This window comes from Cetorhinus maximus, chromosome 12 (genome assembly GCF_964194155.1).
Source record: "Cetorhinus maximus chromosome 12, sCetMax3.hap1.1, whole genome shotgun sequence".
In the NCBI taxonomy this organism is placed as follows: Eukaryota; Metazoa; Chordata; class Chondrichthyes; order Lamniformes; family Cetorhinidae; genus Cetorhinus; species Cetorhinus maximus.
Window position 1 is genome coordinate 106,516,494 of NC_135890.1, and position 24,955 is coordinate 106,541,448.

General features: G+C 46.8%; 1 protein-coding gene across 1 annotated transcript in view; it reads right to left on the reverse strand.

The window, feature by feature from the left end:
• LOC144687792 (uncharacterized) overlaps positions 1 to 24,955 on the reverse strand; it is a 270,728-nt gene that overhangs the window by 98,672 nt on the left and 147,101 nt on the right. Inside the window, exons 11-12 of the mRNA XM_078554296.1 lie at positions 19,221 to 19,301; positions 15,928 to 15,948 (exon numbers count right to left, since the gene is read on the reverse strand). Of these exons, the coding sequence (XP_078410422.1) occupies positions 15,928 to 15,948; positions 19,221 to 19,301 (102 nt within the window). The remainder of the gene's footprint in view (positions 1 to 15,927; positions 15,949 to 19,220; positions 19,302 to 24,955) is intronic.

The following is a 24,955-nucleotide window of genomic DNA, read 5'->3' on the forward strand; positions in this document are numbered from 1 at the left end:
ATTGGTAGGATGGCGGCCACCATGGAGACCTTGGACCAGGACATTGCTCCTGCGCTGCTACCCGGGCTGAACTCCATCGCTGACACCGCAGTTGGCCTCCGACAGTGTGGACGTGAGAGGGGTGCGAGGCAGCTCAATCTCACACCAGCCACTCCTTCCCCTCAAGAAGTGAACCAGGGGCCCTCCGGCACCCATAGGAAGGAGGATCAGCAGGTGCACACCCCGGGACCATCCACCAAGGTGACTCCAGGAGTGTCTGGCCCACCCGAATCCCCTCTTCCTGAGACCCCAGCAGCTCCAGCTCCACAGGACAAAGAGGGTGCCACTGCCACATAGTAGGACCCCGAAAACAGGCCAGGGCCCTCCAGGTCTTGGTCCTCCAGAGGACGCCCGCCAAGGTCATCACAGATAGGGCGTAGCAGTCAGCAGGCTGCCTCCCCCTCCACTGTGGATGTTGGGGGAGCACCAAGACATAGCGGCAGGGTTAGGAAGGTTAAGACGATGTAGTTGCACAGTGTGTACGCAAGAGGGGTGCCGGGCAGCTCGATCTCACTTCAGCTACCCCAGCTCCTCAAGGAGTCAGCCTGGGGCCCCGGGCACCCAAAGGGAGGAGGATCACCAGGTGCGCACTCCGGGCCCAACCATCAAGGTGACTCCGAGAGTGTCCGGCCAATCTGACTCCCCTCTTCCTGTGACCTCAGCAGCTCCAGCTCCATTGGTCGACGAGGGTGTCACTGGCACACAGCATGACCCCAAAAGAAGGCTGGGGCCCTCCAAGTCATGGCCCTCCAGAGGATGCCAACCAAAGTCATCACAGACAGGCTGTCGCAGTCAGCAGGCTGCCTCCACCTCCGCTGTGGATGTCCAGGAAGCAACAAGACATAGCAGCAGGGTTAGGTAAGTTAAGGAATTACTTGCACACCCTGGGCATGGGTGTTAATCACTTTTATATACTGTTCACTATTGTCAATAAACTCCCAAGAATGTCTCCCTGCCTATGATTCCTTGTTCTGATGAGCAGTATTCATGTCACTCAGATGTGAAACCTTGGTTCCTACACAAGACAAAGGCAGGTGTCTCAGTCCAGGGCCTCTTCCCTGTGCTTTGTGCAGCCTTCAGACCAACGTGATGGCCCGACCTCACACTCCCTGGACACATTATTGATGCCTACACTTCGATGGTGCTTGGCACCGCTGCCAGAATGCCACTGGGCAGGCACAGAGTTCCGTCATTCTCTCTGTGTGCTCTCAGCACCTTTAAGGTGGGGCTGACCCCCATCTCGTCAGCATCAGTGATCAGTGACACTGTGCTCCTGAAGGGGTCAGGTGCTGAAGGCTGACAAAGGATCATTTAAAGTTTCACGGCTGTATCTCCATGATATGACCCTGATCACAGAGCGCAAGGGAGCTGCCCACAGCCAGACAGGAGTCATACATGTCTCCTCACTACATCTTGTCATCGTCCTCTACAAATCTAGCAGCTATGAGGACCTCCCCAGCATACCTGTCTCGTCTGGCTAGCATGATGGCCTCATCGCCATCTTCGAGGATGTCCTCACCCTCATGCCTGTCGACATCCTCTTCATCGGAGGAGCTGTGTATCCATAGATCTCTGAAGGCAGAGGGGCAAGTTAGTGGGGTGGTGAAAAAGGCATATGGGCCTTTATCAATTGAGGCATAGATTACAAAAGTAGGGAGGTCATGTTGGAGTTGTATAGAACCTTGGTGAGGCCACAGCTGGAGTACTGTGTGCAGTTCTGGTTGTCACATTATAGGAAGGATGTGATTGCACTGGAGGGGGTGCAGAGGAGATTCACCAGGATGTTGCTTGGGATGAAACATTTAAGTTATGAAGAGAGGTTGGATAGACTTGGGTTGTTTTCGTTGGAACAGAGGAGACTGAGGGGCGACCTGATTGTGGTGTACAAGATTATGAGGGGCACGGACAGGGCGGATAGGGAGCAGCTGTTCCCCTTAGTTCAAGGGTCAGTCACAAGGGGACATAAGTTCAAGGTGAGGGGCAGGAGGTTTAGGGGGGAATGTGAGGAAAAACTTTTTTACCCAGAGGGTGGTGACAGTCTGGAATGCACTGCCTGGCAGGGTGGTGGAGGCAGGTTGCCTCGCATCCTTTAAAAAGTACCTGGATGAGCACTTGGCACGTCATAACATTCAAGGCTATGGGCCAGGTTCTGGTAAATGGGGTTAGGTAGGTAGGTCAGGTGTTTCTCATGTGTCGGTGCAGACTCGATGGGCCGAAGGGCCTCTCCTGCACTGTGTGATTCTGAGAGGTTCAGCTCTTCTCCCCATTGCAGCGCCAGGTTGTAAAGGTTGCGGCAAGCGACGACGGTGTGTGACACCCTCTGTGGGCTATATTGCAGAGCTCAACCAGGCCTGTCCAGGCACCGGAACCTCATTTTCAGCATCCTGATGGTTTGCTCCACCAAGATGCGAGTTGCCTCATGTGCCTCATTATAACTTCGCCCTGCAGCAGTCTAAGGCCGCTGCACTAGTGTCATCAGCCATGTCCTCTGTGGGTAGCCCTTGTCCAATAGGGGCCAACCCTGCAGCCTCTGTGGACCCTGGGAGACATCAGGGATCTGAGACTGACTGAGAATGTAGGAGTCATGGACATTCCCTGGGAACCGTGCACAGACCTGCAGATGCATTTCTGGTGGTCACACACCAGCTGCACATTCAAAGAATGGAAGCCCTTGCCTTTGATGTCCTTGACCGCTTGTTGCGGCAGAGATCTGAGCACCACGTGAGTGCAGTCAATGGCACCCTACACCTGTGGGAAACCTGAGATCTGGATAAATCCAATCACTCTTGCATCCTAGCTTTCCTGGTCCTGGGCGAAATGCACAAAGTTGTGTGCCCTCACAAAGATGGTGTCCATGACCTCATGGATGCATTTGTAGGTGAAGGCTTGCGATATCCCACAGAGGTCACCTGTGAAGCCCTGAAAGGAGCTACTAGCATAAAAATTGAGCACCGAGGTCACTTTCACAGCCATGAGCAATGGATGCCCTCCATGTCTCTGTGGCCCCAAATCCCACAGCAGCTGGTAGATGTGACAGACCAGTTCCCTGGACATGCGCAGTCTTCTGCGACTCTGATTGTCGGTCATCTGCAGGAATGAAAGGCAGCATCTATAGACCCCAGGTCTAGCTAGACGCTGACCAACGACGGCTCTCTGTGGCTGTTCAGTGGCATGTGCGGAAGCCCCAGCACCTCTTCTTCCTGAGGGTGCTGCTCTTCCCTCTATGCAGCCAGGCGCCTCCATTACTCTCTTCTCCTTTGCCTCCACTCTCTGTACGCCACGAGGCATACAGCTAGTTCACCAGGCTCTAATATCCTGATGTAGTCCTCCTGCAGGAAGAGAGAGACGCGTGAGTTAGCATGGGTGTTCTAATAACCTCTCCTTGGTCACAAGCTAGGTGGACATTAAGGGGGTCCCTCGCAATTGATGAAGAACGCTGGATGATCCGAGAGTGCTTTGACTGACAAATATGTACAATCAACGATTCCCTGCACCTGTGTGAAGCCAGGTGCTGCAGAAAAATCAACAGTCCTATGTGCTTCACTAGCCTCATTTGTGGCACAAGTACCAAAGATCATCTGCCCTGGAACATAAAACACATCTCACTCACTCGCCTCTCTCTCTCACACACAAAGATTAGATACAGATAAAGGTCAAAAGAATACAGTTGCAATTTATAATTATCTCAGTCTTTTTTGGCTGGCCTGTAGTTTCTTAGATTGACATGATGCTTTAAAGTTGAACTGAAAGTCTGGTACTGTAAAGCGAAGGATTCTTAGTAAGCTGTGAGGTTTGTTGTAGTCAAATTTCCAGGAGGTTGGTTCTCAGGTGAACTCGAAATTGGAAAAGGTTAGGGGGAGTCCCACTCCCACTTTCAAGGTATCGTGTATTACCTTGGCTGCTTGGACAACTTGCAGTTGCTTCGATAGATTTTGGTGGCGTTCTCTCTCTGCAAGCAGTTATTGCTGAATTTAAAGCGGTTTCCTCATCATATGACTTCCATAATTCAAAGTCCTTTTTCCAAACAAAGGATGATGTGTAGATTACACATCCTGTGTTTTCATTTGACACCTTGAGAATTTGAAGCAGCCAGTGTCTTTGTGTTTGAATGACCCATTCAATCTGAAATAGCCCTTTGAATAAGTTTCAGGAAAAGGCATTAATTCAACATCAGTCTGGAAGGTTCCTTTTTTCTCTCTTGAGACAGGAAGTGGTTTCCATCTTTAAAGAAGTTAGGTGATTCTTGGGCAGCCATCTTTTGCAGCTTTTAGTTCAGTTTTTAAAAATATATTGACTACAAGTCCGTAATATACTGGAACATGGCAGTGCTGATTGATAAAGATAGTTGGTATGTAGATGATGGGGATGTAGTCAATTGAGCAGTGGATGGTGCTAGTGGTGCAGTTGGTAATGCTATGCCATTTAAAGATAAACTCACTGACCTTGACAGCTCATGTGACATTGTTAAACACCTCCCTGCGCTGCATCTATATGCTTGGATTAACACTCCAGGGATTGACCTCCGTTACTACTTATTCCCACTGGTTCTTAATCATATGTATGGATAGCCCTCCTGGCCCTCCCCTGCAGATATATCTTCTTACCACCAAAACCTCCAGTGAAAAGTTGATGCATGCTCCTTGCGTGGTCAGCTTTGAGTCAAATGAACAGAACACATACTTTGTTTTCAATTGACTCCCACCGCTTCTAGCAACATTAATGCACCTCCTGTTTAAGTAGCACCATCCTCTCATGATATCCAATCCCTTGCTGATGTGCGCAGCCAATGAACAGCGCATGAAGCAATCAGGTAAAGCAGTAAGCAGCACAAATTTACTGAATCCCACATCAGTCTTTGGGTGTTATCCAATTCCTCACCGGTACTTGTTCTGAATTATTCACAATGGATAACAGAAAAAGGAGTGCTGCATGATCTTTTAAGTCCAGGGCATAATTTCTTAATTACTATGGTCATACAGTGTTTGGGGAGGAAATTGATATTCACTGTAATTTTCTCTACAATGCACTATGATTTCCTTTGTCTAATTCATGATGTGTAATTTTAATCAAATGAAATTTAGACAAGAGCAAGTGGTTTGAGATAGGTATGTGATACTAACAAGTTGAGGTGTGGAATTTAGGTTAAAACCCCCAAGATCCTGCAAATGTTGGTGCAGTGGATTGGTGGGGGATAGTACACTGTTAGGGATTACAATAGAGAAGTAGTAAGGAAAATCATATTCCTGCATAGAGAAGGAAATATCTACATTTAGGGAGCATGAGTGTTGGGAGATTGTTTATAAGATGGAGACGTCATCCATGTGCGATCCTTTGGCCAAGGTTTTCCGTGCCCGCCAGCGTCAGGCGTGTTCAGTGGCATGAGCGAACAATATGGCATGATCGGTTTCACAATGTTGTAAAACCAGTTCGCGATTGTCCGCTCAACCGCCGTTGGTGGGCCACATTCTCTGCCATTGGATGTCCGGAACCTCATTGTAATACATCAGCAAATCATTATTAGGCCTGACCGCCGGAGTCAGCCCTCCCCCGCTGGATTGTCTGTCCACGCACACGTGTTTCACAACAGCACATAAGCAACGTGCACCTGACTGGCTGCACTTCGTTCGGGACTTCAAGGTTTGTTTGCCTACCTTGCTTCGGTCAGCACTCGCAGTCATCAGCACCAAGCTTCACAGACAGCACCACATCACTTTTAGGGAGGCTCACCACAGGCCTCTACCTACCAGATCAGCCATATGTGGATGTCTTTTCAATGGCTGCAGGTCTATGGCTTGCTTGGCGAGGGGGGAAAAATGGCCAAGGGGAGAAAAGTGGCCTCAGGCAAGGGAAGAGGCTGCAGGACGAGGGCTGTATTGGGATAGGAGGGTAACCCAGGGTGTGTGTGGGGACACATGTTGATCTGTACGTGGCCTCAAGGTGGTGAGGGCTGAGGAGGCAGTCTCCAGAGCAGCTGAGGCCAGATGGACATGTGAAGGTATGTGTGTGAGAATGGGTGGTGATGTCCCTTGAGCTGGCAGTGAGTGAGATGCCAGTGATGGGCTTGATTGTGTGAGTTTAGAGCGATGGGATGGTTGCTATGCCCTGGCTGCATGGATGAGAGCACTCATCCTCTATCCGCATTAGGTGGCCAACCTTTTCTGTGCAGGATTGGCAGTGACCACCACTGCCATCATCTCCCAAGCCTAGTTGGTCATGCTGCTACCCATCCTGTGGCCAGAGCAGGGGTAGAGGACATCGCGGCAGGCCTCCACGATGTCCAAAAGGCGTTCCAGTGACATGTCACTAAACCTGGGGGCTGCAGTCTTTTTCCCTTTCATGGACATCTTCCCTGCAGTAGTCGTGGGCTGGAAGCACTGAGATGTGTAAGCATGGTTGGACTTTAAATATAACGCCCGGCTTGCTGAAGCGGCAAGGTAATGGCGTGGCAGGCGAATGAGAACCCGCCCGCCATCAAAACGGCGTGTTTCCCAGGAATGCATAACTAATGCAGCAGGTTTGGGACAATTTGGCATGAAAACCCGACATTGCGGCCGAAGGGTAAAATGTTGTTTTATCCGCCTGCTACTGCACTTAGTGCAAATCTGGGATGATTCCGCTTTATGTTTCTATAAATTTCCATTGTTACTTGCCCATTCTACATTTTTCTGACATGTTTCCTACATTAAAATAGTGATTATACTTCAAAAAGTACTTAATTAGTTGTAAAACACTTTGAGATGTCTGGCAATCTTGAAAAGCACTATATAAATACAAGTCACTCTTTCTTTATCATAGAAATGCACTCTGCCTATGTTGGTGGTGTTCTATACATCATGACGCCACAGGGACGCCATCTGCACGTGGCCATTCAGTACTGGTAGTGCAGGAGTCAACTCTAACTGACCACTATCCTCAATGTAGAGGCTACAGTGCATGTGGCAGCCAATGCTGCTGTCTGGGGATTGCTGCTGACTTGGTGGGCACCCATTTTCCCACTTCTTACTCTGCTTTAGTCACATTTAAAGCTGTAAGCTTAATATTATGCTCTGCACTCACATTGCCAACATGCATCAGGTCACTGATTTTCTTTCGACACTGCAGCCACGTATTTAGGATAACCCAACTGCTCACATCTTCCGTTTTTCATCCATACCTTTTTGACGTGGTGAGTTGATCTTCTCCCATTCTGAGGGAATAGGACTTCCCTCTGAACCTAGATGTCCAGGAAAGCATTGGAGAACCTGGGTTCTTCCTTCTGCCAGTCAAAATGTCTGCAGTGGCCAGGCTCCCTTGTCGCTCCCTCGGGGCCTGCTGCCTTTAAAAATACTGCTGTCTGCCTTTTAAAAATGACAACAGCCTTGCCTGACCTGGTACTTCCTCCTGCCTGCACCTTCCAAACAGCCAGCTCCCATGTTTGTCGGTCATTTGTTGGACATCTCCAGCAGTTTTGCACTCCCAGTCCACCATATTTGGGTTTTGAAATGCAATCATTAATACATGTCCTACCTGGCTTGCCATAGTCATGTGACCTCTACCATGAGGGACACCCTGCAGGCAGCCATGATATAAGCAGTTCAATAAAGTCACCAGACTAAAAACACTGTAGACTTTGAGCTTGTAACATGGTGCCAGAAATGGAGCTGAGATTGAGTTTTGAAAAGCTGGAGAGAAGTCACAACTACTAAAATGGGGACATCACCCAGGCGACAGCCAATGACAACACGTATGCGTACCATTAAGAGACCTGCATGACTTAACGACTATCTGTGCAATACATATGCAGCAACCTTATGTGAATAACAAATAGTTTGTTAATGCATGAGTATAGTGGGTAACTTGGATAATTTACAATTACACATGTTAATGCATGCAAAGTTATCTTTTGTTCATTATGAAAAGGAGGTGTTTGGGTTTTGAAAATCAATCACTAATACATGTCCTAGCTGACTTGCCATACTCATGTGACCTCTACCATGAGGGACACCCTGCAGGCAGCCATGATACAAGCAGTTTGATAAATACACCAGACTAGCGGCAGAATTGTCCCAGATTTGCACTAAGTGCGGTAATGGACGGGAAAAAGGACATTTTACCCGCCAGCCGCAATGGTGGCTTTTCACGCTGTATCATCCCAATCCCGCCTTATTAATTACGCATTCCAGGAAAACACACTGTTTCGATCGCGGGCAGACTCTCATTCACCAGCCACGCCATCACCTCGCCGAGCGCCATATTTAAAGTGCATGCGCATGCACACCTCTCAGTGCTTCCAGCTCACAACTGCTGCAAAGAAGACATGGCTCCGAAAGGCAAGAAGACTGCAGCACACCGCGCTCCCCCCCACCCCAGCTCTAAATGACGCATCCCTCAAGCACCTTTTGGATGCAGTGGAGGCCTGCTGTGATGTCCTCTACCCCCGCTCTGGCTGCAGGATGGGCAGCAACATCACTAATCCAGCTTGGGAGGCGATGGCAACGGTGGTCATTGCCAGTGCTCTGCGAAAGGGGACAGCCACCCACTGCTGCAACAGGATGAATGGTCTCATCCGTTCCGCCAAGGTAAGTTACTTTTCTCATCACTCTCAACTCACACACTCATAAACCCATCACACACCCACAGGGATCTTACACCTCAAGAGACAACACCACTGACTCTCACACACACGCTCACAACTTCCTCAGGCTCATATCCTCTGGAGCTCGCATCCTCATACTGTCCATGTCTCCACTCACCACACAAACATTCCGTGCAGTGCCATGTGTCCTGCTCACACTCTCTCCATCTGTTTTCATGCACGAGATGCTGGCTCACAACAGCAGGGAGAAGTACCAGACCCGGGATGGAATGGCCCACATTTGGTCCCTCACTCTTTGAGAAGCGTGCCACAGTGCTGATTGGTGAGGACATGGACCATGTCTCCGGCAATGGTGAGGTCGGCGGCGAACACCCACGTGAGGATCCTGCCACATCATCCCTCCCTCAATGCAACTGTGAGTGCTCTCTCTCTTGCTTTTGACTCTGCTGACATGCACTAATTATCTCTACTTTGGTTCACAGGGAGATCTGCCAAGCTCCCGACGCCCTCAGCCAGCCAGTCCCTCAGCTCCATCCACCTCCTTACCTCCAGCCAAGAGGACTCCTCCTCCAATGAAGATCTGGAAATAAGCAGTCTGGAACACCGGTGACAGCGCTTACCCACATCCTCCACCAGCACAGAGACAGGCACCTTGGTGGGACCTGGATCTAGAGCAGGCTTGGGTTCACAATTTGGTGGTCACCACGTGGACACGTGTCCACATCAAGAGGAGGCAGGATCAGCCGAGCTCCCTGGCACTCAGAGAACTGCTGGGGAAGAGGCATCTGTGAGGTCGGACTCAGATGACGAGCCACTGGATTTGGCTATCCAACTCAACCTGGAGATTTAGCAGAAGGTGGGGGAACATCATGCAGAGCTGTTGGAAGGCCTCAACAGAGTGGCACATCAGTTGGAGGAGTGTGTCCACCTGCTCTCTGATGAAGTGGTGCCCACATGTGGGCATATGGAAGATGGTGGACACCACGGGGACCCTGGTCCAGCAGAATGCGGAGATGCGTGCAGACCTGCACTCCACTACAGTAGCCATAGGTGAGTTCCTGCAGTGGCAACGCAAGGGGGAACCTGGGTACCTCGACGTCCCCTCAGGTGCACCTTCTGCTTAAGCAGTCAGGCCGGGGCCCTCGGGAGCTGGAGACCCTTGGGACATCCACTCAGGAGTCTCAGAGGCTGTCCTCTTCCTCCGTGTCCCCTTTGCCTGTGACCCCCTCAACCTTATCCTCTGATACCGCAGAGGGAGCATCTGGCCCACAGGAGGACAGCCAAAGCAAGCTGGGGCCCCCAAGGCCTCGGCTCTCTAGAGGACCCATGCCGAGGTCATCAGAGGCATCAGGACCAACCATTGCACAAGCTGTCTCCACTCCTGCTGCAGATGTCAGAGCAGCACCTAGAAGTTTAGGGCGTTCAAAACTTAAGAAATTCTGATCATGGTTGCACAGGTGACCACATTTTGTCACTTTACAATCTGAAAATATATTCACTTTCACTGAATAATGCGTAATGGCGTATTTCAGCTTCATTGACAGATTTCGCATTGCATTCCCCTGCATAACCCCCCCCCCCCCCCCCCCACCTAGCAGATCTGCTGCATCAGAGGTTGGGGGGGGATGAAGGTGTTGGGGGGGGGAATAAGGTTGGGAGGGGGGAGGGAGTACGGAGGGAGGAGGGGGTATTGGGGGAGAAGACAGCAGCTGGGGACGTAGGTGGAAGAGGGGGAGGAAGGTGTAAGGGAAGGAGTCCAGAGAGGGGAATGAGTTCAAAATCCACGAGTGATTCTGGAGGGAGAAGTGTGTGTGGCAGGACCTTTCAGAGCCTTGCGCAAGCACTCTCCCACGCACATGGATCCTTCCCACCACATTCATCTCAATGTCCTGAGCATTTTCAATGCTGCCTGCTGGGGTTGGCTTTCAGGTGATTATCTGAGCTGACCTGCATCTCCGCCCACTCAATGAGCGCACTCCCATTCAGCACCTGTTCTCGTCCACCACAACTCTCGTTTCACTTTCAATTTAGCAAGTATGGTAGTGCTACAGTTTTTCTTGCGCTCCCCTAGCCTTTTCCTTCCCCCAGTCACCCATTTCCCTTCTCACATCACTGTCGAACACCCCGGCATCAACTTCCACCTCCCACTGTGACCTACCAGTCACAACCCATTTCTTTCGGCGATGTCCTGGTGAACGTCTACATTCCCTTCCTTCCCGAAAATCCCACCCCCATCCACATTAACCTCCCCGATCTCCTCCTTCCCACCCCCAGGGTCCATGTCTGCCTCTGAGTCCCCACCAACCACATTTGCCGTCGCTTCCACTGATACCGTCGCACCCAACCCTACCGCCTCACTTTGCCCTCGGTCGTTCTCACCATTCCCTCTTACCTCGCCCACCCTCAGTTCGCTCCCAATGAGGCAGTCATGGACTCAACAGACCCCTCCCTTGCACGTTCACCTGGACATCCCCTCCTCTGGACTCCTTCCCCTCTCTGGACTCCTTCCCCCCTCTGAAATCCTTCCCTTACACCTTCCTCCTCAGACGAACTCCTCCATCATGCGTTGCAATCTGAGTGCAGCTGACATCCCTTCCTGATGTACTCGTGCTTGTCTTTGCAGCTTCATCAACACGATTCGGCAGACTCAGCAGAATTGTGGCCTCCAGCAGTCCTCTGAGTGCTGGTGACCTCTGATGTCACTGTCTTCACCTGCTATGGACCAGATGGTGCAATGTGCTCACCAGATTGGGACCCCGAGGTGAATCTGGAACTAGGTGCCGCCAAGCTGTGTGTCTCTGCGCATTGGAGGGTGTGGGTGAATGCTGTGATGGGTCTTCAAAGGTGCTGTCCTCAGGTTCCTCATCCGAGGTGTCGTTGGGATTGGAGTTGAGGGCCTGGTTCGTGGATGCCCTCAGCAGCTTCCCAGAGGTGCCTACTAAAGAAAGGAGAGACAATTAGTGCACAATAGGTGACTCTGAAACAGGAGAAATCACTTACGATATGGCTGACTGATGGATTTTGCAGTGCAGGATCCTCACTTGGCACAGGCATGGTCTATGTCCTCTCCAGTGAGCTCTATGCACAAAGTCCGTGAGAACCCTGATCTCGGGAACTCCACCCCCGGTCTAGGATCTCTCCTTCTTATTGTGAGCCAGCTTGTCCTGTATGAGGACAGATGGAGAGAGTGTGAACAAGACGCATGGAGGAGCAGATCATAAAGATGCCTGGCATGAGTGGGTGGCAAATGGAGCCCTGGACAGGATTAAGAAGCAAATTCCAGAGGAGGTGAGGCCAGATGGAGATGTCAGGGTGTGTGCGAGTGAGTGGCGATCTCCCTTGAGTTGGCAGCGAGTGAGATCTTTGTGAATGTGTGATGGGTTTGTGAGTGTGAGAGTTGAGAGTGATGAGGCAGTCGACTTACCCTGGCGGAATGGAGAAGATCATTCGTCCTCTTCCTGCACTGGGTGGCTGCCTCTTCTGCACTGACCACCACTGCGGCTGCCTCCCATGCCGGATTGGTCACCTTGGTGGAAGTCCTGCGGCCAGAGCAAAGGTAGAGAACATCGCGGCAGGCCTTGACTGTATCCAACATGCGCACCAGTGAGGCGTCATGGAATTTGGGCGCAGCATACTTTCTGCTGTTGGCCAGGGGCTGCAGCTGAACTGCTGACACAGGCAAAATCAACTTTTGACCTGAAGTAACCTGAGCTCAGTCATTGGCCTGAGCAACTTTTGAAACCTGAGTCCAATCACTGATCTGGACTGGCTAGAACCGGTTTTGAAGTAGTTGAGTGTCTTGAAGACAAAGAAAATGTGATGAGTCCTTATTTAGAAAAGGAGGAACGAGGTGATACTGCCTAGCCTTGGAACAAAGTCAATGAGAATATGCCACAGATCAGGCAAGCAGGCCTAAACCAACGGGAGAGAGAAAGCACAGCTTGGAGAGATAAGATTTCGGAATAAGAATGAAGGATTTTGGGCATGGAAGCAGCGAGACTCTGGAGACCAACCATCGCAGAAGCGAAGAACCTAAGTCAGCAACGTAGAGATGCAAGAGAGAGAGAACGGAACGCCTGGCCAGCGTCAGCTCTCCTTTTCAGGTGTTAGCTTTTATATTCTGTGACTACTCAGGGAGTGTCAGAGAAACCTAGTGAGTGTGCATTTAGATCCTAGTTTTGGGTATAAAACTGTATAACCTGTTGTAAACTGCATGTCTATATTTAACCAGACGTATAAGCTATATGTAGATGATCTAATGACGTGAATAAAGCGAATTTAGAGTTAAGAGAGAATTGACTCTTCTCCTCTTTGTACAAAGCCAACAACCGTTACCGGTGACCTCCCGCAACACTGCCTTTGGAAGCCATGTCTTCACTAGAGTTGTCCTGGGCTGCAGAGAATGCGGACGCTGTGCAGGGGCGCCATTTAAATATGTCGCCCGGATTTCGGGAGCACTAAGGTCATGGGCAGGGCAGGCGATTCAGATACTGCCCACCAGGGAAATTACGTTTTGGCGTGTTCCCCATGGATAAATAATTAATGCAATCTGAAGCACACAATACGGCACAAAAACCTGCCATTGCAGTCGGCGGGTGGAATGCCGATTTTTTACGCCTGCAAACGCACTTGAAGCGTTTCACGGAAAATCCCGGCCCATATTTTCCCAATAATCCCATCTGGAATATGCAGTTTGCAGACCTTGATAGCTCAGTTCTGTCACATTACACCAAGCCAGCTATCACCTCCAACTTGAAAGGAAACAAGAAAAAGATAGAAAACAGAGGAGGACACAGAAGGAAGTAAGAACATGAGTTACGGAGAGAAAAGCTGAAAAAGTGAGACAGAAGAAGAGGAAGAGACAGAAATAAAAACATAAAGATACCAAATTACAGTGTCCTGAGCCCAAACATCTTCAGCTGCTTCATCAATGACCTTCCTTCCATCATAAGTTCAGACGTGGGGACATTCGCTGATGATTGCATAATGTTCAGCACCATTTGCGAATTCTCAGATACTGAAGCAGTCCATGTCCAAATGCAGCAAGACCTGGACAATATCCAGGCTTGGCTGACAAGTGACAAGTAACATTTGTGCCACACAAGTGCCAGGCAATGGCCATCTCCAAAAACAGAGAATCTAACTATTGCCCCATGGCATGCAATGGCATTACCATCACTGAAACCCCCACTATCAACATCCTGGGGGTTACCAATGACCAGAAACTGAACTGGACTAGCCATATAAATACTGTGGTTACAAGAGCAGGTCAGAGGCTAGGAATCCTGCAGCGAGTAACTCACCTCCTGACTCCCCAAAGCCTGTTCACCATCTGCAAGGCACAGGTCAGGAGTGCGATGGAATATTAACCACTTACCTGGATGGGTGCAGCTCCAACGACACTCAAGAAGCTTGATACATCCAAGAGAGAAAGCAGCCTGCTTGATTGGCACCAATGCCACAAACATTCACACTCTCCACCATTGATGAACAGTGGCAGCAGTGTATACCATATACAAGATGCATTGCAGAAACTCGCCAAGGCTCCTTAGACAGCACCTTTCTGACTCACGACCGCTACCATCTAGAGGACAAGGGCAGCAGATACATGGGAACACCACCACCTTGAAGTTCCACTCCAAGCCAGTTACCATCCTGACTTGGAAATATATCACCGTTCCTTTAGTGTTGCTGGGTCAAAATTCCAGAACGCCTTCCCTAACAGCACTGTGGGTGTACCTACACCATGTGGACTGCAGCGGTTCAAGAAGGCAGCTCACCACCACCTTCTCAAGGGCAATTAGGGATTGGCAATAAATGCTGGCCTAGCTAGCGAAGCTCACATCCCATCAGTGAATAAAAAAATATGGTAAATGATAGAGCATATTCTCCAAATTAAGACATATAATGCTACAGTAGATTCATATGTAATTTATGAAATGAGTTTACAATGGGGAACTATATCAGAACTGTGAAATTATAGTTGTTAATGTTCCTGCTGAAAGCTTCTGGCATTAAGCACCACCTTCTGATTCCATCTAATTTCCTTCTATTGTCTCTTCCCTCCTAAAGCCATTGAGTCCACAGTCCCTTGGGTGGCATAGGATGCAATATGAATAGATTGCCCACATAGGGCAGGAATGTTGGGTGGAACCAAACTTCACCGAATTCCTGCTTTTTTCCGCTCAGTGTTAAATTTTCATACCTGACATAAACCTTGGGGGATTGTATAGGGTAATTTCTGGGCTATCTCAAATTCCAACCAGCACACATTGTAACAGGTTCTTGGGAAGGGCTCTCAAAAGGTAAGGAACAAAGGTCATAGACGAGATCTATTATCTCTTAATGGTTCCTGGTTCAATTGCACCTAAATAAACAAAACAGTTTTTCACTTTCTTTCGCTTCCCCCAATTGTGGTGGCTGGATTACACTTATCTGCCAACATTTCGTCAGGATAATCACCTCTGGAGTGCGTCTCGAGGTGTAGACTGCCCATCCCAACTAAATAATCTTATTCCTGAGATTTAAAATATGGATCAGCATCTAGCGAAGTCAGTGGCAGGGCGTTACACTGCATTGTACCTTCTGCGACAGAACAAGGCAACTTCAATATTTGGGCCATTGGCCACTTGCTGGTCTATAGTTTTACATGTGCAAGTCATGTTCTGATCCTTCACTCAAGTAGTCACTCCTGGTGTGTGAGCTTAATGAGTGTCAGGAAGTTATTTAACCCAAGAAGATATTACAGTCTTCTAGGCACTATGTAGCACTAGAAGTAAAATGGCAATCAAGGGGGGAAAACACTGGTCAGTTTTCCTCTTTCAAAAACAAAGTCCCTTGATAGCTATCTTAGTGTCATTATGACTGAAGTCAGTATTGCTGTAACTTGCTTAGCAAACAGGGGAAGCTTGTCATTTCTACATGCAGGCAGACCAAATGTCAGAGCAAACTAAATAACTGATCATTTATCCTTTGACATCTAAGTCTGAATGCTGCTCAGACCTATTGAGCATTCTTTCTGCAGTATATGTAACAATCCTAAATAAATGAAGGTCAGACAAAAATAATCAATTTTCTGTAAGTATGCATCTATAGCATAAAACTGTACAAGTTCACCAGAGTTTTCAGCCTTATCTCGGAAGGCCACAAGCCTGGTTAGTATGTGACACATAGATGCAGTAGAATATTTTGTTCCAACATAAAGGTGTAATATGAAGTAAGCTTCACCGGACACATAACCCCTGCCAAATTTAACATGGGACTGTTTGATAGCAATGATAAGAAATTGAAGCTCAAACAACTGCATTCCTCACCTTCGTCAGCAGATGATTCATCTAGCACAAAAAAAGGACATTAACTATATGTAGTAGACAATAGGAATTTAACACTGTATCACAAAATTTTTCACTTCTCTGCTGCAATCTAATATTTGGGCTCTCTCTTGTTTGTTATGTTCCTTGCAAAGGATTGTAACTAACATACTAACATAATAATTTAGGGTAAAACACCACAACATTTTTTAATATATTCATTCCTGGAATATGGGCGTCGATGGCTAGGCCAGCATTTATTGACCCTCCCTAATTGCCCTTAATGCATCATTATTGTTCAAAAGGTATCTGGTAAATGTGTCTCTCAAAATGTTATTGGAAAACCTACCCTTTTAAGAAAATGCTTAGCTTTCACCAACCATTTTCCAGAGAAAGCATCATTGCACAAAGTCCAGTGATGCTATACTTTGAAAACATTGTAGTCAAGTTTAGCGATGCTATCACCCTGATTTGGTGCACAAACAGGACAACAGCAGCTTAGATGTTTAACGTAAGTTAGTCCTGTTAGATTCTTAGTGATATCAGACCTATTCCATTTTTTGACAGGTCTGGGATGGACATTTGAAACTCTTATTATTCAAAGTGATCAGGAGGTTCATAATCATTTACAAAATGGAACAAAAGCATACAATTGTGCAAAGGTAGGTGGAAGGCCAGAAGATTAGACAGAATATAAGGAACAGCAAAGAATGACTTAAAGACGAATAAGGAAGGAAAAATTAGAGTATGAGAGAAAGCTAAGTCAGAAATATAAAACAGATAGTAGAGTTTTTATAAATATTTAAAGAAGAAAAGTGTTAATAAAGTGAGCATTGGTCCTGATAGAAAGTGAGTCTAGAGAATTGATAATGGAAAACAAAGAGATGACAGGTGAATTGAACAGGTATTTTACATCAGCTTTCACTATAGAGGATAGAAGTAACATTCCAGAAGCAGCAATAGACCAGGAAATGGAAGTGGGAAGGAAGTTGAGAAAATTACAGTCACCAGAGAAGTGGTACTGAGTAAATTGTTGGAGCTGCGGGCTAACAAGAGCCCGGGTCCTGATGGATTTCATCCTAGTGTCTAGTGAGATAGTTGATGCATTGGTTTTAATTTTCCAAAACTCCCTAGATTTGGGGAGAGTCCCATTAAATTGGAAGATAGCAAATGTAACTCCATTATTCAAAAAAGGTGGGAGACAGAAAGTGGGAAACTACAGGCCAGTTCACTTAACATCTGTCGTCGGGAAAATGTTAGAAGCTATTATTAAAAAAGTTACAGCAGGGTACTTGGATAAACTCAAGGTCATCAGGCAGACTCAACATGGTTTTGTGAAAGGGAAATCATGTTTAAACAACTTATTGGAATTCTTAGCGGAGGTAACGTGCTGGGATGTACTGTGCTTAGATTTCAAGAAGGCATTTGATAAAGCGCCACATCAAAGATTATTGCGGAAAATTAAAGCTCATGGTGTAGGGGATAACATATTCGCATGGATAGAAGATTGGCTGGCTAACAGGAAGCAGAGAGTAGGCATAAATGGGTTTTTTTCAGGTTGGCAAGATGTAACAAGTGAAATGCCACAGGGATCAGTGCTGGGGCCTCAGCTGTTTACAATTTATATAAATGACTTGGACAAAGGGATTGAAGGGATGGTTGTCAAATTTGCTGGTGACATAAAGATAGGTAGGAAAGTAAGTTGTGAAGAGGACATAAGGAGGCTACAAACAGATATAGATAGATTAAGTGAGTGGGCAAAGATCTGGCAGATGGCGTTTAATGTGGGAAAATGTGATTGTCCATTTTGGCAGGAAGAATAAAAGAGAAGTATATTATCTAAATGGTGAGAGGTTGCAGAGCTCCGAGATGCAGAGGAATCTAGGTGTCCTAGTGCATGAATCCCAAAAGGCTAGTATGCAAGTACAGCGAGTAATTAGGAAAGCTAATAGAATGTTATCATTTATTGCGAGGAGAATTGAATATAAAAGTAGAGAGGTTACGCTTCAGTTGTACAGGGCATTGGTAAGACAACATTTGGAGTACTGTGTACAGTATTGGTCACCTTATTTAAGGAAGAATGTAAATGCACTGGAAGCAGCTCAGAGAAGGTTTACCAGGCTAACACCTGGAATGGCTGGGTTGTCTTATGAGAAAAGGTTGGATAGACTAGGTTTGCATCTGCTGGAGTTTAGAAGAGTAAGAGATGACTTGATTGAAACATATAAGATCCTGAGGGGTCTTGACAGCGTGGATGTGGAGAGAACGTTCCCTCTTGTGGGAGAATTTACAACTAGGGGTCACTGTTCAAAAATATGGGTTCACCCATTAAAACAGAGATGATTTTTTTTCACTCAAAGGGTCGTGAGTCTTTGGAACTCTCTTCCTGAAACGGTGGTGGAAGCAGAGTCTTTGAATATCTTTAAGGCAGAGGTGGATAGATTCTCGGTAAGCAAGGGGGTGGTAGGTTATCAGTGGTGGGTGGGATACAGATTTCAGGTTACTATCAGATCAGCCATGATCTTATTAAATGTTAGAGCAGGCTCGAGGGGCTGAATGGCCTACTCCTGCTCCTTGCTCGTATCTATGTTTGTATGTATTTTGGTATGTATGAAGCGCATTCCTCCATTTCCTGGATGCAGGCTCACTGGCTACCAAGACCCTGAAAATCCATCACTCCACTCACAAGTTGATTAGTAGCCTGCCAAATGGTAATACACTCATCCAGGACCTTCTTGGTATGGAGACGCTAGTGAATGAATGGCTATGTGTAGAAAAGAGTAATGAAAATGATGCACGATTCAATAAGCCTCTAATGCACTTTGGAAGCACTAATGGCAACTATATCTATGAAAATGTATTTTCCACAGGGAATGATATTTCAGATGTTAATTTTGTGCAACATTATCAAAATACATGTATTAGATTAAAATGGGTAAGTTGTGTATCCTGGTGTATGCTACATCAAATATGGCTTAAAATGGATTGTGACAAATTAGAATTTTGTTGGTGAAAATAACATACGTGCTTCAAGGTCCATTTCTGTCACTGCCTAAAGTATTAGCAACACATAAAATAGAGAGGGAACAAGCAAACAGTCTGCCCAGCCTAAAGGAGTGATACTTGAGATCATTTTACAAAATAAGATTGTATACAGTGCTTCAAAATAGCTTAATGCTACACATTTATCTCTAAGGTTCCATTTTTTTATGGGATGTGAATTAGATTTTACAAATGATATGTGATAGATTAAATATAAAAATCAGGAAATGAAACATGCAACAGTGAAAATATACCTTTTGTGTCATGGTAAGTTTCATGGTGTACAGGCTGTATGTTGACGGCCATATTTCTAACTTCCTGAAGAGCTTCAACATCTGAAATATATATATGCTGCAGTTAGCACACATCAGATATTACAGCCTGTAAATCATTCTGAACAATGCTGTTGTACATAACAAATTCATTTAATCTCTATTTTAATGGACATTTTCCTTTTAGTCTTAAATAGATTAATGAATCTGTTAAAATAATTTAATATGAGTGATAAGCAGTTGTATGATAACATTGATCACAGTAATTTTTAAGATTCTATCATGTAAAAATGAACAATTTGATTTGCTGACTGTGTAGAAAAGTCAACATTATAATGAAAATGATGTGATCACGGACCTCTTAGGTCCACGGACAACATAAGTAGGAAGAGGGATGAGGTCCTGCAAGCAGAATTTAGGGAGCTAGGAAGCATATTTAAAAAACAGGACCTCAAAGGTAGTAATCTCTGGATTACTTCGATGCCACGCGCTAGTGAGTATAGAAATAGGAGGTTAGTCCAAATGAATGCATGGCTGGAGAGATGGTGCAGGAGGGAGGGCTTTATATTTCTGGGACAATGGGACCATTTCTGGGGACGGTGGGACCTGTACAAGGTGGATGGGTTGCACCTGAACTGGAATGGGCCCAACATCCTTGCGGGGAGGTTTGCTACTGCTGTTGGGGAGGGTTTAAACTAACTTGGCAGGGGGATGGGATCCTGAGAGGAGGTTCAACAGGTGGAGATGCACAACCAAAATTAGAAGAGAGAGCAAGTGAGTCTGGAAGGCATAGAAATTATGGGCCAGTTAAGGCACAAGGGAGTTTGGCAAGGTTGGATGGTATTTATTTAAATGCAAGGAGTCTGACAAATAAGGCAGATGAGTTGAGGGCACAGATTAACATGTAAGTATGATATCATTGCTGTCACAGTGACATGGTTGAGAGAGGGGCAGGATTGGCAGCTCAATATACCAGGATATAGGGTCTTCAGGCGAGACAGGAAAGGAGGTAAGAGAGGAGGGTGTATCACAATATTGATCAAGGAATCAATTACAGCAGTAAGGAGGGATGACATCTTAGAAGGCTCCTCAAATGAAACCATATGGGTAGAACTTAAAAACCAAAAAGGAGCAATCACAATGCTGGGAGTGTACTACAGGCCCCCAACCAGTCAGAGAGAAATAGAAGAGTAGATATGTAGGCAAATTTCACAGAAGTGTAAAAATATTAGGATAGTAATAGTGGGGATTTCAACTTCCCCAACATTACCTGGGTCAGTAGTAGTTTGATAGGTTTAGATAGGTTTAGAGGGAGTGGAATTCTTAAAATGCATCCAGGAGAGCTTCTTAAGCCAGTACTTAGAAGGTCCTACAAGAGAGGGGGTGGTCCTGGACTTAACTTTAGGGAATGAAGCCGGGCAAGCGGTAGAGGTATCAGTGGGGGAGCATTTTGCAGATAGTGATCATAACTCCGTTAGATTCAAGGTTGTTATGGAAAAGGACAAGGATGGGCCAGAAATCAGAGTTCTAAATTGGGGGAAGGCTGATTTTAATAAGATCAGATATGGTTTGGCCAGAGTGGACTGATAGCAGCTACTTTTAGGTAAATCTGTGTCAGAGCAGTGGGATTCATTCAAGAAGGAAATAGGGAGAGTACAGGGCTAACATATTCCAGTAAAGACAAAGGGTGGGACCAACAAATCCAGGGAACCCTGGATGTCGAGGCATATACAGGATTGGATAAAGTGAAAAAGGGAGGCTTATGGCAGATCCCGAGGGCTCAAAATAGCAGACACCCTGAATGTGCAGGAAGGAAATTAGGAGAGCAAAAAGGGGGCATGATAAAACATTGGCAGATAAAATAAAGGAAAATCCAAAGTTATTTTACAATTGCATTAAGAGTAAGAGGATAACTAGGGAAAAAGTACGGCCCATTAAGGACCATAGTGGTAATTTGTGTTTGGAGGCGGAAGATGTAGGTAGGTTTCTAAATGAATACTTTGTGTCGGTGTTCACAAGTGAGAGGGACGACATGGGTATGGAAATCAGGCAGAAGGACTGTGATATAATTAAAGAAATTAGCATAGAAAGGAAGGAGGTTCTAAGTGGTCTGGCAGGCTTTAAAGTAGATAAATCTCCAGGCCCAGATGAAATGTATCCTAGGGATGTTGAGTGAGGCAAGGGAGGAGATAGCAGGGTGCTGGCAATAATTTTCAATGCCTCTCTGGCCACAGGAGAGGTGCCAGAGGACTGGAGGACAGCCAATATGGTACCGTTATTCAAGAAGGGAGGAAGGGATAAACCAGGGAACTACAGGCCAGTCAGTCTAACCTCAGTGGCGGGGAAACTATTGGAAGCAATTCTGAGGGACAGAATGAATCTTCACTTGGAGAGGCAGGGATTAATCAAGGACAGTCAGCATGATTTTGTTAAGGGGAGGTCATGTCTGACCAATTTGATTGAATTTTTCGAAGAGATGACCAGGTGTGTAGATGAAGGCAATGCATTTGACGTAGTCTACCTGGACTTCAGCAAGGCTTTTGATAAAGTCCGCATGAGAGACTGATAACGAAGTTAAGAGTCCATGGGATCCAAGGCAATTTGGCAAATTGAATCCAAAATTGGCTGAGTGGCAGGAAGCAGAGGGTGATTTTTGGGATTGGATGCCTGTGTCCAGTGGGGTTCCACAGGGATTGGTGTTGGGTCCCTTGCTGTTTATGGTATATATAAACAATTTAGACTTGAATGTAGGAGGGTTGATCAGTAAGTTCGTGGATGACATGAAAATTGGTGGGGTGGTAAATAGTGAGGAGGATAGCCTTAGATTACAGGAGGATATAGATGGGCTGGTCAGATGAGCTGATTAGTGGCAAATGGAATTTAATCCGGATAAGTGTGAGGTGATGCACTTGGGCAGGACAAACAAGCCCCGGGAATACATGATGAATGGTAGGACCCTGGGAAGTACCAAGGATCAGGGGGACCTTGGTGTACATGTCTACTGGTCCCTTAAGGTAGCAGAACAGGTAGATAAGGTGGTTAAGAAGGCATACGGGATATTTGCCTTTATTAGCCGAGGCATAGAATATAAGAGCAGGGAGGTTATGCTGGAATTGTATAAAATGCTGGTTAGGCCACAGCTAGAGTATTGCATGCAGTTCTGGAATCCGCTTTATAGGAAGGATGTGATTGCACTAGAGAGAGTGCAGAGGAGATTTACCAGGATGTTGCCTGGGCTGGAGAGTTTTAGTTATGAGGAGAGATTGGATAGACCGGGATTATCTTCCCTGGAGCAGAGAAGTTTGAGGGGGGACATGATTGGGGTGTATAAAATTATGAGGGGCATAGATAGGGTAGACAGGAAGGAACTTTTCCCCTTGGTGGCGGGATCAATAACCAGGGGGCATAGATTTAAGGTAAGGGGCAGGAGGTTTAGAGGGGACGTGAGGAAGAATTTTTTCACCCAGAGGGTGGTGGGAATCTGGAACTCACTGCCTGAAAGGATGGTAGAAGCAGAAACCCTCATAACATTTAAGAAGTATTTGGATGTGCACTTGTGATGCCATGGCAAACAAGGCTATGGGCCTAGTGCTGGAAAATAGGATTAGAATAGTTAGGTACTTGTTTGACCAGTGCAGACTCGATGGGCCTTTTTCTGTGCTGTAGACCTCTATGACTCTTGTTTTCGACCTCATCCTCCCCTCACCCTAAACCTCCACTTCTGCATTTCTGCTTCAGATAAACAAATCAAGTGCATTGCTCCATGTCCTTGTCAGCCGGTGCAGACTTGGCATGAAAGCAAGAGCTACAACAGACTTCTGATGAAGAAGCACCATCGATTGATCTGATGACACTTACAGCCACCAGCTCAGATGCTGGCACTGATCATAATTTATAGGGTAGAGTTGGGATTGGCACAAAATGAATCTGAGGAGATTAGTGGGCTGCAGCCAGGCCAGAGGCAAGTATGCTTTAGTTACCAGTTTATCAGAATGCAAGGCCGCAAATGAGTTCTGCTGCAGAGAACTCAAATGAGGGCCTTGGTGGGGCAGTATACAGGAGAATGCTAATTAGCATGTACATTAAGGTGCTTGGCGAAATGTCAGGTCTCTTGTCAAGAAACATGACAGCTCCAACTTGGCACAAGGCTTTGTGCAGAGCTTGAATCCCATCCTTTCCAGTGTGGAAGTAGTGGCCAAGTCCATGACAACACTTGCAGAGCCACCCATGGTGCAGTGTTTGGTGCCTGATGTCTAAGCTTCCACTGCAACACAGACAGAAGCCACCCAACATCCCAATAGTGCAACGGAAGCTCAGTCTGAGGACATGAGAATCATGCTTGTTGTCATGCCAGCTCAGCTTGGTGCCATGCAGGCTCAGAATGCTGTCATTATGGCTGCAGACGCCAGTACTCAAAGGGGCATCTAGTCTAGTAATCTACCTGCAACAGATTATTAGAGTTACTGAGGCCATGCCCAGAAGAGCGCCAGTGGCTCTGTCATGCATGAACCTGCTGCCCTCTCTCAGGATGACAGCAATTGTGCATCCATCTCGCCATTCCACCAGTGCCATTGATGTTGCCTTTTGGCCAGCTAGCAGAGACTGCTGCCACACATGCTGAAATGAAGCAGTCTGAAACCAGGCATAGTTGCTCGAGGACAGCATCATGCACGGTAATTTGCAGTCTCCCCCAGTGAAAGTCAGCAGGCTTCCAGCAGCTATGCTACAGCCACTGCAGAGAAGAATTAGGACAGGCAAAGCAACCTGCACTAAGGTACTAAGTGAATGCACAAACGTGAATAGGAGCAGCTGGTGGAATTTAAACTCAATTAATAAAAATCTGGAATTAAACGTTTGTCTTGTTAATAGTGACCATGAAACTATTGTCAATTGTCAGAAAAACCCTTCTGCATCACTAATGTCCTTTAGGGAAAAAAATCTGCTATCCCGACCTGGTCTAGCCTACAAGTGACTCCAGACCCACAGCAATGTCTTTGATTCTTAAATGCCCTCTGAAATGGCCTAGCAAGTCACTCAGTTGTATCAAACCACTACAAAGTCCAAAAGGAATTAAACCAATGGACCACTTGGTATCGACCTAGGCAGGGGAAACGACAACAGCACACCCAGCATTGTCAACCCTACAAAATCCTCCTTACTAACATTTGGGGGTTTGTGCCAAAATTGGGATAGCTGTCTCACAGGCTAGTCAAGCAATGGCTTGACACAGTCATACTCAGAATTATACCTGACAGACAACGTCCCAGACACCACCACCACCATCCCTGGGTATGTCTTGTCCCACTGACAGGCCAGGCCCAGCAGAGGTGGCGGCACAGTGGTATACAGTCGAGAAGGAGTTGGGTGGGCGTTCTCAAAATCGACTTTGGACCCCATGAAGTCTCATGGCATCAGGTCAAACATGAGCAAGGAAACGTCCTGTTGGTTACCACCTACCGCCCCCCCCTCAGCTGATGAAGCAGTACTTCTCCATGTTGAACACCACTTGGAAGAAGCACTGAGGGTAGCAAGGGCACAGAATGTACTCTGGGTAGGGAACTTCAATATCCATCACTAAGAGTGGCTCGGTACCACCGCTGCTGACCGAGTTGGATGAATCATAAAGGACATAGCTGCTTGACTGGGTCTGCGGCAGGTTGCGAGGGAATCAATTAGAGGGAAAAGCCTAGTTGACCTCGTCCTCACAAATTTACCTG